The sequence below is a fragment of the Oxyura jamaicensis genome, chromosome 4 (genome assembly GCF_011077185.1).
Source record: "Oxyura jamaicensis isolate SHBP4307 breed ruddy duck chromosome 4, BPBGC_Ojam_1.0, whole genome shotgun sequence".
Classification (NCBI taxonomy): Eukaryota; Metazoa; Chordata; class Aves; order Anseriformes; family Anatidae; genus Oxyura; species Oxyura jamaicensis.
The window spans coordinates 87,688,160-87,702,795 of record NC_048896.1 but is presented as its reverse complement, the minus strand read 5'-3'; the positions used below and the strand labels follow the sequence as shown (position 1 = coordinate 87,702,795).

General features: G+C 40.4%; 1 protein-coding gene across 1 annotated transcript in view; it reads right to left on the bottom strand.

Annotated features, from left to right (window-relative positions):
• Positions 1 to 11,672: 11,672 nt before the first annotated feature.
• POLN (DNA polymerase nu) overlaps positions 11,673 to 14,636 on the bottom strand; it is a 99,459-nt gene continuing 96,495 nt past the window's right edge. Inside the window, exon 24 of the mRNA XM_035325660.1 lies at positions 11,673 to 12,543. Within this exon, the coding sequence (XP_035181551.1) occupies positions 12,475 to 12,543 (69 nt within the window). The 3' untranslated portion in view covers positions 11,673 to 12,474. The remainder of the gene's footprint in view (positions 12,544 to 14,636) is intronic.

Genomic DNA, 14,636 nt, shown 5'->3' with positions numbered 1-14,636 from the left:
AGGAAGGAAGGAAGGAAGGAAGGAAGGAAGGAAGGAAGGAAGGAAGGGAAAGAAAAACAAAGAAATCACAATGAAAACTGGTTTCTAAAAATGTTTGAAATAGTTTGAAAACTTTCCAGTATCCATCATTCTACTTTGGCTCCCAGTCAGCAAAAACTTGTATGGCTGGCCCTTGGACACATTAAACTGCAGCAAAAAATGTCTTTGATATGCTATTAATTTTTCAGAAGGCTGAGGGGTTTCTCACTGATGCTAATTCTGAGCTTCTTATCATTGCAACGTTAGTCTCCTAAATGTCACATCACCCCTATGATTATCACACGCAGACCCCTTCAGGCTGAACATGGGGAAGAGGACTGCACTTCCAGTTCATGCATCAGGGCTGTGCAGTGTTCAGAAGGAGGATTCGAGATTTTGGGGCATCCTGGCAAGATGCCCTCACTGTGACTTGCAGAAATACTGCATTCAGTGAAGAGGGATGCTGGGTTTTTACCATCATTCTAATACAAAGACTTATTTTTGATAAGTGATTTTGATAAGTGATTATAAATATGTGATTCTGTTGGCTAAACGTAAGGACCTAGTATCATTTGAGACTCCCTATGCTTAGGCAACTGGAACCGAGCCCAACCAGGCAGCATGCACAGCTCTGGGGAGCTGGAGAGGCAAAGCAATGTCATTGTCTTCTCCCTTACTCTCAGGCTGAGTCATTTAGGTTTGTTACACGTTGTGTTTGCATAGCAGTTGTGAAGAAGTCACACAGATAGCTTGAGCACTTGTGAGCTCTGTAGCCTAAAAAATAAATATCCTTTCCTGCAAAGGGACTGTTTGTCTTCCTACAGTCTGGGCATGTCTGAGGCGCACAACTCAATCACATGATTACCTACTGATTCCACAGCAGCCTTTTAATTAATTATCAGTGTCATGGCACGTCTGGTCTTAGGAATGGGCCCTGTCTATGCATAATTAAAAATAAAGATAGATTTCAATTGAACAAATAGTAGTGAAATGACCAGGGTAGGTGATAAAACAGCTCCTTTGTCATTCATTTAAGCAAAATTAATCCAAACACTTCCATATGCTAATAAACTGCAAAGTTATTCACTGAGATGGTTTGTTCCTTCATCATGTCACAGTGTCAAAGGATTTGTCACCAGTGCTTCTGCACAGATTTTTCAGCATTTTTTGCATATGTAAAGAAGTCTTAAGGGAGACTTCTAGCACAGGGGTTCGGGCCCTACAAAAAGCCACGTCAGGTATGTAAGAGCTGTGGGTTCACCATGCTCTGAACATGCTAATAAAGAATAAAATATCTAAATATAGCTATGAGTTTTAATAAAGGCTGTAGATTTACACACTGGAGAAGACCAGTGAAGGCCACTGGGCTGCATCCGAGCCCCTGAGCTCCCAAATCCCTGCCACGAAGGAGCTTGGGTTACGTGCATGGAAGCACTTGCTGAAATTCAGTGTAGCAACTCCTTGCTAAGTGTGCTGGGACATGAGGTTCCTTGAAGTAAGATACCTATCACAGTGTTATTTTCCTAGTAAAACGTTTTAATTAAGGAAAGGCATTTAGTTCCTACTCGTTATTTCTGGGAACGCTACCAGGGTTAGACATTTAACTTGTAAATGCCACATATTTTGTCAATCCTGCTCGGTCTAATGAAGCCTATTTATTACTTCTACCCACAGACTGTCCCAGCTATGACAAGCCTGATGCTTCGAGTGGGTTATTTTGATTTCCAGCCCTCACTTTTGTTTAAAAACAAGGAGATGAGAGATCTGCTGGGCCTGGCACTAGAGTCCTTTGGGGTGGGCTGTCAGATGTCACTTGCAGAGCGGATGCAGGGATGATGCATCTCAGTCTAAGGAAAGCAAGAAATGTAAGACCACTTCCTAAAAACCTACCTGACACAGCCTGCCTTGGTAATTGCCTCCTGCGTGTGCCTGTGACTGCTGTCCCTGCCAGAGGCTGCCCTGTCACCACCCTGTGCCTTGCTGACTGCCTGGGCTTTCTACAAGGAGCTGACCCCAAAACTTGGTTCTCTGTAAGCAAAAATCAAGAGCTATCCCAAGGAACAGTGAGAAGAAATGCCTCAGCCTTTAAGCACTAAGGCGTCTGGAAGAGGACAGGTACACCGACCTGGTGGCTCAGGTGAAATTTCAAACCTCAGGCAAGAAATCATGCTGCGCTCCGAGGCACGCTGTGGAAGGGCTGCTGGAAGCAATCCGCTGTTGCAGCGTGGTTCTCTGCACCTCCTGAGGATGCCAAAGCTACAAAGGAGGGCTTTGTATTCCTGCACTGATGTCAGAGTTCAAAATTCTCAGTACCAAAGGGTTCAGACCTTTAATGTTATTTGATTAATTATAGGAAGCAGAAACATCTAGGCTTCTTTGTAGCATCTTCATGCTTTCTGAGTACAGTCTCTTCCATGCCAATTTCCTTTAACCTCTCTTTTTTCCCGCTGGAATCTCGTATCACAAATCTTTGTAGAAGGGAAACCAATTTTTTCATATTGATATTGCAAATCACGAAGGGTTTTTCAAAACTGATTTTTAATGCCATAGCTTTATGAAGCAGGTGACATGATGGTTTGCTCCCCCATCTCCTCAAGGCTGGGAAAGGGAATATCTGGAGATTAAATACTTGGTCTACAATGTGGGGTTTATGTAGGCAGTGAGAGGATTTGGATTCCACAATTTCCCCACTATTTCTAATGTGTTTAGCTGCATCACAACCAGGACAATACTTAAAGCTGGCAGATTTGGAAAAGAACATTTTGTATAAAAAGACTTTGCTGTCGCTGGGAAAAGAATGTCCTGAGGCTAAGAAACCCAAAACTGTCATTGGCAGCTGCTAGGTACTGAAGTATCAATGAGAAAAGGAGCAGGAGGTGGAGGGGGGAGTGAATAACACCTACTGCAAAAATAATCTATTGAAAGGACTGAAATATAAGAAAACTAGAAATTAGTTTTAAGGTGCAGAGATGACACCAAAATAGCAGAAAAGCTCACTCCTGAGTCAGAAGGCGATGGAGGGGGAGTGGGGCCCACCTGTCTCCGCATTAGTGGGGACTGCATGAAGAAGGACGGGGAGGATGGGTAATGCAGGAGTGATGCTGAAAGGAAAAGGCCTTGCAGCCCAAGGGCAGAGGCTGTACATTTCACTGGGCTGTACAGAATTAACTGCGAGTTAATTCTGCTTTGTTCTGATTTACATACAATGGCATTTAAAAGAGCGACGCATTCCCTGGACTGATGCTTGGAACCAAAGTTTTCTGCAGGGTATAGTAACTTCGAGGCCAGACAGCCGTGCTCTTTTCTTTTCTTCTGAGCTCAGTCTCTGGCAGAGCAAATATTGATTAGTTCATACGCTGTGGCCAACCCCAAGAGGGAGCACAGAGAGCTCCTCGGCAGAACATCCTGTAATCTGGTGGTTCATGCATTCCTGTGGATGATGGATGTTGAAAGCCTTTCAGGGAGAAAGGTTTCCTACACTTTGCAGATAAAAGGACAGGAGCAGCAGCAGCATCCATTGCTCTAGCTGCCTTTTGAAGGAAGGAACTGCCTCCTCCCTGCTAGAAGGAAAAGCCATGAATATTAAACACCAGGCGGCGAGTCCCGGAAGAATGCACTTAAATCCCAGAGGCACACTTTCCTGTCCATGGATTTTTTAATCTCATTATTATTTTGGTGTTGTTTTTTGTTTTGTTTTGTTTTGTTTTTTTCACAGGCTACTTAGGTATTCAGAGGGCTGCCAAACACAGGCTAGTTCTTCGGCATTTTATGGAGTGCTAAGTGTATATTTGATCCGAAAAATGCTCCGTGACACCAACAGCCTGCCAGCTCCGGCTGCTCCTGCCAGGCTGAGTAATGCTGAGTAATCCCGATATTAACAGCTGATGAAAAGAGGGGTCAAGAGTTCATTTGACCCAAGCTGGACTTCTAGATAAGCAAAGATAAATTGCCCAGCTCAATAGGTCGTTTACAAACTGGAACAGCTCCCTGTGTGGCAAGGACGTGCACACCGAGGCCATGAGCAGGAAATGGAGAGCAGGGTTTGTGCTAGGGGGGTACACAAATACAGTCTGTGGCTAGCTAAAAGGGAACAAAGCACAGCATTGCATGCAGAGGTAGCAGAAGCAAATATGCTTCAGATTCTGCCAGCCAGGCCCTGCTGGCTTTCAGAGGATCTGTCCTGGTGCTCCCCTTTGAGTAAGTCGTGGGTGTGTGGCTTTGCTATTTTCCTACTCCCAAATAAAGAGACAGCAATAGTTCTGCTATTGAATAGAGCCTTCAGATAGGAAATGCTCATTGTTTCTGGGTGAACGGAGAAAAAAATCAACATGCAGATGTCCCACAGTGATGCCGTGAGTTCTACCAGACAGTTATGTACCAGTTGTTATATACCACATGTAGTACTGAGTACTATAATCCTTCAAGCCCTTTTCTTTCTTTTTTTTTTTTTTGGCATTTTTTTTTTCAAAATTGAAGCAAGAAAAAAAAATCTAGAAAATTCTGATTTTGTACCTTATGCATATGAAGATACACGAAAATAATATCTTAAGAAATTTTAGGTGTTGCCCAAAATTGAAAGAAACACAGTATATAATGGAAGACTGAGGAGGACAAACCTTACTCCCTGTCCAGTCTTAAGAAGCTGCCTACAGATGAACCTGGGAGTCGTGTTTTGTGCCTTACTGACCTTGTAACTTGTTTCTGAGGAAAAGACCTTAATTTGTACATTGCTGGGTTTAAGTGATCGTATAGGTCCTGATGGTACGTGTAAAATCACAGAATCACAGAATAGTCTAGGTTGGAAGAGACCTCCAAGATCACCGAGTCCAACCTCCTACCTAACGCTAACAAATCTTCCACTAAACCATATCCCTAAGCTCTACATCTAAACATCTTTTAAAGACCTCCAGGGATGGTGATTCAACCACTTCCCTGGGCAGCCCATTCCAGTGGCTAACAAAAAGGGGTTGAATCAAAACTTTGGCCAGCTGGACACCATCGTGTACAAAGCATATCTGGTAGAGATGAAGGCTATAAGGAAGTGGCAATGAACAATGATGGCAGGTAGGGGCCTATTTTTTTGTTTGATCAAAAGAACAAGATCCTTTAAAGTTAAACTCGGTGGGAACACAGGGTGCTTCAGGTCTGCTACTGGTGGTTATTTTGACCCACAGGATAGTTCAGGTTGGTAAGGACCTCTGAGGGTCGTCTGCTCCAAACTCCAACTCCAGACAGAGCCAACTTCCAAGGCAGGTATGGCAGGGAGCCTGATTTATTTCTTGTTAGCACAGAGCCCGCCTAGAACTAGTAACACATTGCATTGGCAGCACCATCACGTTGTATTAGAGGTATAAACTGATGGTCTGAGTTGATGGTGTCACTGAAGACCCGGTGGCACTTTTTATGATGATATGCACACTGTTCTCCAGATCTTGCCTTCATCCAGAACTAGAGCTGGAAAAGATCCTGATGGGCTACTCGTTCATTTTCCCTGTCCTGAAGCAGGATCAACTAAACACAAATGTATTCCGACAGATATTTGTCTATCCTGTTCTAGAAATGTGCAGCAATAAAGATTCCACAAGCTCCATTCAAGTCCATCCAAAGGCCTAATTGCCATTAGCATTCATTAGGAAGGCTTGCTTCCCTATTATACCTTGCTGAAACTTAAGCTCCTGACTCATTTCATTTCCAGGGGACCTATAGAACTGTTCATTAACATCTTCTTCATGCCAGCCCATTGCACACTGGATGACTGCTTTCAGATCTCTCCTCAGCCTTCTCAAGATTAAATGACTTCAATTCTTTCAGTCTTTCCTCTCAGGTGAGGTTGTCTACACCTCTGATCACTCTTATTGCTCTCCTATGGATTGCATATGGATTCCTTTTGCTCCACATTTTTTTTCTGAGTAGTCTGAAAATTGTGCACAGCACTCAGCTGGGCCCTGGTTGGGGGTGAATAGAGTGGAGGGATTGATCATACCATTCTTGTTCACTATGCAAACACCAAAAAAAGACCCCGAGTATTTTCCTGAAGTTGATACCTACCAAGCTATTTTGCTCCCTACATTTTTTGGGAAAATGTTGCATGCATTTGGTAGCAGACTTATTCTTGCTTACATGTGAAGTTTTGCACTTATCCTCACTGAATTGCTTCATTTTATTAATTTTATGCTATTATGTTAAGATCCTCTTGAATAATAAACCTGTTGGCCAGAAGGAATTAAAATATTACTTAAATTCTATGAAAATAATATAAATAAGATCCAGAAGCTTCAAAGGGGAAAAAAAAAAAAAAAAAAGAGAGAGAGAGAGAGATGAATTAACCTGAAATGTTTGTTTTGTTGTGCAACTACAAGTACATTTGGGAACAATAAGTGGCCAAGATCAGAGGGTAAGGTGAATTACAGAGGTGCATACCAACCTGATTACGATGGAACAGAAGGTGTTAAGGGATGTGAAGAAAGCCAGGGAGAGGTTAAGGTTTAGATCACCTATGAGAATGAGTGAAAGAACTGAAAAAAAAATCAGCTCCATAAGAAAATTCCCGTGGATCACAAACCATAATACCAGAAGCAGCACAACTCAGCCAATCTGACTAAAGCACCGCATTTACAACACTTTTTTTAACCTCATCTGTGACCCACAGAGGCCCCAAGGGAAGCTGTTGACTTCTCGCAGCTCAAGTGTTACAAAAGCTCATTATATTTAAAGGAAAAACTCCCTGGGAAGCTTATTTAATTTAACATTACGGTTCAAGTGAATGGACGGGAAGATAAACAAAGATGGGGATTGCTGGCAGGCAAGTAGGGTGGCCTGGCTTTCAAACCACTGTGAATTTATTCAGTGTAAAGAAATAAAGTTCTTATAGATGTCCTTCATACGCAGTTTAGAACCACTCATGAATTTGAGCTGGCTTTGGGGACAGCTGAGTGTTAAGAAAAGAAGGGGAAAAACTTCTGGCAGAAGCCTTGAAGAGACTTGTGTTCGTCTCCCAACAAGATACCAGCAAGACATTTAGGATAAAGCAGCAATTAACTAATTTCTTGACTCAGCTGGCTGAATGGATCAGTGCAAGGAGGCCAAGGTAATACAGGGAGATCCTTAATTCCCCTCAGACTTACAGTAATTCAGAGCAGAAATGCAATGCAAGAGGTGGGAGCCACTTGTGGCGAGGATGGAGGCTGGTTCTCAGAAACATTTAAATACAGCTCTCAGTTTAACATAAAAATAGGAAAACAGGATTGTAACCTGATGCATGATGCTTTAGAATAACTAGAAAGTGAGAAATCAAGTGTGCATAGCAGATGAATCTTCCAAAAAAAAATTAAGGGGGAAAAATAAAGAGAATTTCCTCAGTCGATTTTTGATGCCATGGAAAAATTGGTTGTGAAATGAACAACTCCAGTAAAAACTGGGTAGTCAGAAAATAATCCCATAAATGCATAAATGCTATGCCAAATGGATGAAGGTGGCAAGCTGAGGGCATGAAGGTTGGAGGAAGAAAGCTATGCAACTTTAAAAAAATCTTTTGGGAAGTTAATAGAGTTTTACTACCGATAACAGTACCTGGGAAGTGCACGGGAAGGGTAAGCAGTGGATTAAAAGATCAGTGTAGATAGAAAAGGTGAGGAAGAAAGAATCTAAATATTAGCCATGTAATTAGCACCAAAAGGAGAAGGTGACATGGAAAAGCACACCAAATATCTGGAGAGCTCAGCTGGAAGGTGAAGCTCCAGAATTCAAAACCCAAGTCTGTACAACTGAGAGAGCAGAGAGGATAACAAATTACCTGGCTTTGCAGAGGGTAATAAATACACACTTGATAACACGAAAAGGCCTTACAAAAATGGGTGGTAGAAGTGCACTTCAGAGATGTCTGAAGAGAACAAGCTGATTGTAGGTTGCTGTTTTCAGTAGAAAAGAACCCATCAGGCTGTGAAAGATTCCCAGGAAAGCAAAGATAGCATATAATTGAAACTTATTTTTACCCCCAGACACACTCTACCTACTAAAACCATTGCAGAATGGTAGAAACGAGAAGTGATTCCTCTCCACTCCTTGAATGTTTCTGACAACCTGCTAATACCAAAAGGAAGTTTGCCAACCCAAAGTGAGCCCATGAGCCAGGAAATATAGTAAATGCTGGCACCGAACCAGCCAACACAGGTGGGAAGGAGGAATGAAATCCCCAAACATTTCTGGGGCTTCTTCTGGTGCAGCTCTGTCTACTTTAATGAGGTACAGCAGAGTAGCTGAAGGGAATCTCTGTTTTGTCTTGCAGCCAGATGACTGCCGCTGTTCAGCTGAAGAATGACAGAGGATCATAGGAGGCTTAAGTTGGATGAGACCTCAGGAGGTCTCTCGTCCAACCTCCTGCTCAAAGCAGGGTCACCAATGAGGACAAGACTGGATTATTCAGGGCTTTACCTAGTCGGGTTGTTAACAGAGAAGACAGAAGAGACATTTTAGGCCACTGAGGAAATACATCGGAAAGGCGTAATTCAACCTTCATCCCATTCCTTGGCCTTATTTTCAAGTCAGATTAAACAAGATCTAGCTCTGTGGACTCCCAAATATGAAATGAGTTTACCTTTTAGGGATTTTTCTTAATCATTACAAAGAATAAATGATGTCCTGGATACACTAGCAGATTCACCTTTTTAATCTATTCTCAGTTTTCAAAAAATATCTCAATATGCTTTTTTCCCCACATGTAAAAACTCTTGCTCACATAATATCTGAGACCAGTGTTTGAGCTATGGTTATTATCAAGTTGGGCCAACATTCAAGATCAGAGTGCCACTGTTCCACAGTGGTATGTGGACATAAAAAGATTCAAGGCCTGGGCAGATATGTATTGGTCATGCCACGGCCATGAAAATGCCAGCAAATAGCTCTGCTGTTACATTTCTCACAGACATTAAAGTGTTTTCAAATAGCGCTCCTTCCCCAGCAAACAAAAAGATTTGGAGAGGATTTCAGGGAAGATTTAGGCCACCAAAGACAAAACTGTGACTGAAGCCAAAGATATAAAGCAATTCCAATAGGGTTCTTGTCATGTTCAGAGAATAAATTAGGGAAATTTCCACCCATCGAAGCTACGCCAAGCCAGCTATTCCCCTCTCCCCATCATTTCTATGATGCTTCTCACACTCCTTGATCAGTGCTTCTGTAGGGTTCTGTATTTCAAACAGAAGCTCTGTTTGTTGCTCTCCCAGTTCCATTTCAGAGGTTGTGAGAAACAGGGAGCCATTCTAGAGGTCAAATTGAGAGTTTTAAGGGTTGGAAAGGGGCTCTTATGATTGCTCCTGCTCCAGCCTACCCTTGCTTTAAAGTTCCCTTCTTGCCAAACCAAAACAACCTGAAAAGGTCATCATTTATTATGATAAAGGTTCACTGGTGTGAAATTATTGTGCCACCCAAAAGGAATTCCTGGCAATCATCAAATACAGAACATTTTCACCTGTATTTGTTTGGGAGGAAATCTGTGGTCAGGACTGGCCTTGCTTCCTTATAATGGCTCTTTAGATTCAGGCTTGCTGCAGGGTAGCCTGCTAAAGGCCTGGAAAAACTGTACTGATATGAATTTATAGCAATACGTAGGTCAGCACAAGTGGTGTAAAACTGATGCCTTGTCCAGAGGACCTTCTTGGGAAACTAATAGCAAACACTAGAAATACTTCTGCTTTTCCACAATTTGAAAAACACAACTGTTTCAAAAGCCTACTTTCAGTGCAGGAGGGAAGGCAGCAAGAATGGATGGCAAAGTCAAAGCAGTTGTCCCAGACAGTCAGCACTCTTCTCGATATCTGGGATTTTATCCGCTAAAAACTGATCCAGTCAGGAGCTTTGAGGCCCACTTCAGTGAGTTCTGGGAGATCTAATAACCCACAAAATCTGTACCTTAACACAGCAGAACAGGGCAGATAGTGAGGACTAGGTACCATCTGGCTCTTCATGGAGAACAGAACAAAAGATTGAAGAACACATCCCGGTAGTTATAATGTTTCATAGTTCATCTGATGATGATTACATGTACAACATCAAAGAGCTCTGGTCTCCACCTAGCTACACAAGAAATCTCTCTATGCTAATTCACTCACAGCCTACATCTGAAAGAAAACACAGTTTCATTACTGGAGAATCTGGAGTACTAGAAAGAGATCTTGAGTTCATGGCATGCAAGTTGTGGGGACACAAACTGCACTAGGTCTTGAGACCTTGGCCTTGAACAATCCCCCAGACTTGTATCCGTTTGCCTTTTGCCCTCACCTCAGTGTATGCAAAGTGAGCCCTCAGGTGTGTGTGATAAAGCAGTGCCCTTATAGGTTGGTTGTCTTCCTTTTTGGAAATGCAAAAAGGAATGAAAAATTGTGAAGGCAAAAGGGCGACCCTGTAGCCCAGAGGAGATCACAAGCACTCTCCAGGACACAAGGTGAACAAAATATTAACTTCACCCACTGTATGACAACCTGTATAAAGAGCATGTCTCTGGGAAAGTGTGACTGACGTTCTTTTGTGAATGGCTGTGTCTGAAAATTTGTTCCATATGTTCTATATAGCTCCATATTTGCTCAGACGTTAATCCACAGGTCAGGATCAAGGTTCCTTATGTTCTTAAGTGTGTATTTGTTTTTCATTAGGCTAAGGGGTAAGCCTCATGTTCTTCAGGACTTGAAAAAATACATTATCTACTTAAACTATGCATCCTAAGAAACATATACAAGTTGGAAATCAGTGGGGAAAAAAAAATGTTGACAGTAGTAAGGTTAGTGCTGTAGCATTTTGTTATTTTGTTATATGTGTTATTTTGAGAAGGAAGCCTTACTAAGTACAGGAATGCAGGCCTCCTGAAAACAGTAGATTTTCAAGGGGAGTGAAACATGAGGGAGTAGAACATTTCGCACCAATGCTAAGCCAGTGAACACAGAAAGCTTGAAAATTCCTTTTGTAATTGTGTGTGTGTTGTGTGGAAACCCACCAAAATAAGCTAGTTAACTTAGTTTAACAAGTTCAAAACATTTATATTGATATTCATATAAATATCTGAACAGGCAAAGATGTAAAGAGGTAAATAAACAGGCAAAGAAAATTCATACAACCTCTTCTCTGTTGGAAAGGTGGAATCAGCCCCCCTGCTCGCCTGACTCGACGCAGTGTCACAGCTGCGCAGGCTGGACCCCCCAGCCAAGGAGCTGACCCACAATTAATATGCAGAAGGCTCTGACTTTGCTTCCATCACCACCACTACTTCTATAACTATAAGAATCAATTTTTAGAAAAAGCTAACTCATTTCAGCTGACATACGATTAATATGCAACATGAGAAAATGTTGTTTAATAGTTTAATGCCTTTAAGCATAATGCAAAATTCTTTAAGGATACAAATTAAACTGCTGCAAATTCTCTGTAAATATGCACGTTTAAAATTTAAATTATATTACTTTGATCATTTGAGGTCTAATGCTGAAAGGTACTGAACATCTTGTAAAAGTTTTGTGCTTGACTTCAACTTCTAAATAATTAGTAGACTTCGAGGATTGTTTCTTTTTCTACTATCATGGAGGCAGAATTTGGCACCCAGTAATGTTTTATAAAACAAACTTCTTTAAAGAATAAACTCTACGGAATAAACTCTACAGAACACCAAAATATCAATAAGAAATCCAAGCATAAAAGTAAAAGTCTGAATCCTAAAAACCGTAAGTCTGAATCTCAAAATTTACCTAACCATACATCAGTCATAAAAATAGTAGATTAGACAAAACTATAATATTTCCTCAAAAGTAAGCTAAGGCTACTGTGTACAAATGGATTTTTAAATGAATTCAATTGGCAACAATCTGGCTATTTTAATGCAGTTAATGCAGTTTTTCTTTACTTGTTTTAACTCTAAAATCCTAAATACAAATTCAGGTAGAAACTCTCCATTTCTAAGGAACTCTTTTCTAAGTCTGTGGAAAACGACATTCAGTACACCAGCAGCTGCCGTCTACTCACAAAGTGTAAAATAAGCTGGACACAACAGTTGAGCAGCTGCTGATACAGTTCAAATAGTGTCTTTCTAACGCCAGATTAGAAGTATTTTTACACAATCACTTCACAAAATATGTAATATTAAAATCTAAACATCCATCTAACTCAAATACACTTGTCGCATTCCCAAAGGGTTAATATTGTCTTGCTTCGTTTCTTACATGTAGTAATTTAGCTCTGAACAAAAGCAGCTCCCTGCTGGTTACCTTGGCTAAAGGAAACACAATGAACTGGTAAAAACCAGTTTTATCTCACTGCTGTTGCCTAGGGCTACAGACAAAATGAAGTAAAAAAATTCACATGCAGAGTATTAGGTGCTTATGAAAGATCCAGCAGCGCTGTTGCCTAGTGATTCAGTGAGGAATCAGCATAGGCCAATGAGGTGTATGGGTACTGAATAACATCCCTATGACTGCTTTACATCTCCTGCAATTCTGCCATACACCCCCATGATTTCCCAGTGGTAAGAATCACTTTCAAGGGAACCTGTCAAAAAAAAAGAAAGAGAAAAATTGTTTTAAACAAACAAACACGGCATTTATAGCAAGATTACTATTTTTGCTTTTCCTTTTGGATGGTGATACTGTTCTAGATTACATGCCTATCCTGTGTGAAATGCTCTTCATATCTAGTAATAATTATAATTACAATTAAGATATCTTCACAATTAAGGTTATCCTTTAGTTTTGAGGATGCAAATATATGTTACTGAATTGCAAGGAACATGTTAATGTCCAAAGCAAAATTTATCTTACTATGCCTTTCAAAAGAACTACCAAAACCATAGCATTTATAATTCACAACTTTTTCAATAATGCATAAAGATACTGGGTTTTGTGGGGTTTTGTGGCTGCTTTTTTGTTGTTTGTTTTCTTTTCCTTTTTTTTTTTTACCATCCACTTTTCCAGTCCTGGGCTGTATTTGTTGTTGCTTTGGTTTTATTTCAGTTTGTTTTGCAGTTACCACTGCTCTGTTACACAGTAGATTTCCTGACATGAAAGCTGCCTCATTAGCAAGGACTACATTTTGGAAAAGAAGCTACTTCAAAGATAAAGGATCCTTTTCCTCAAAGAAGAAAAAGAAATCTCTCCCCATTAAGACGATATGTGTGTTCTACTTTAATGACATTTTTCTTCCCTATTAAAATATAATATTCATATTAACAGAGCATATAATACATATTTGGTTGAAGCAAGTGTACAGAGGGAAAGCAGAAGCATTTCAAAAAAAATCTTTTCATCTTCAACATCTCTAATCTTAAAAGACACATTTACTGTATAGAAGGATAAACAACGTGAACAAAAATACAGGCTTTTTTTAAAAGATAACTCTCAAATTCTTCACTGAGATCAAGCTGTTTGCACTTTATGTTTTGTATCTGGTCTCTGCCATTGATCCATTCTTGATGTTTCAGAGCAAGATGAAATATCTTCATGATGCATGTAGTCTTATGTGGAGAAGGAGTAAAAGTGTGTCATGACTCCAACAGTAGTTTACTCAGGAAAAGAAGACCAAAACAAGAGAAAAAAAAAATATACCTCCTAGTACTTCTACTGCCTTTAAAAATGTCCTAATCTTTCAAAGCCCCAGACAAGTATCTAATGTCCAAGGCTGTATTTCTTTTTACTATTAAAATGTAGTTGTCATTTAAGAGGGAATTGCTGTTCTTATAAGAATGACATATAGAATCCACTTGCTAAGGCATCTAGATGAATTAGTCAGTGCGTGATAGCAGACACTTCTGTCATGAAAAGACATTCTAGGACAGCATGTTACATTTTGTCCATGGGATAAAACGGAAGGACTCACTTCTGCCAGTTAGTGGCTAGTCTGAAATATGTAACACCAAAATGGTATTTTGCCTGTGTGCCTATGAGCACTCTCAGTATCGATGTAAATATTTCTCTTTCTTAGAAACCTATTAAATTGTTCATATTTTATTTTGTAGTCAGGCAAAGTATGAACGACGTTGTGTCTGACAATGTCCTCACAAAGGGTACGAACCTTACAGCAGCATGAGTGCCAGGTGTCTGCATGTTGTAACCATTTCTGAAATAAATAGAATAAACTTGTTTCTGTCCTCAAATCTTGTTCAGTAATGCTGGAGAATGAGTAATCTGGCAACACCAAGTACTCAATTTCTCAGGAAACAGGAAACCCTTGGACTATTGTTTGCTTATTCAGTTTAGGGATTCCCAGAGACTATATTCCTTAATGAAGCAAGAAAAGCCGAGTGATGGTCTAGCAGCAAAGTATACCAGTCTTGCAGAGATAAAAATATAATTATTTTATATAAGAATTACAAATAGATAAAATGGAAACATACATACAATAGTTGTCTAGTTTTCTACTTGGTTGTTATAGATGCTGTTCTGGTAAATGTTGGCCTTCAAACTGCGACCAGCAATTACGTCGTCTTTACATGTTTGGCTTCCGCTCAGAAATGTTAAAAAGATCAATTTTCTAAGTGAAAATTACTAAAGAAAGATCTTCGCAATAATTTTTCAGCAATAATAAATGCCTGGCACATTTTAGAAAGCCTGTTAAAGCACAATTTCTCATTCCACCACACCCATCAG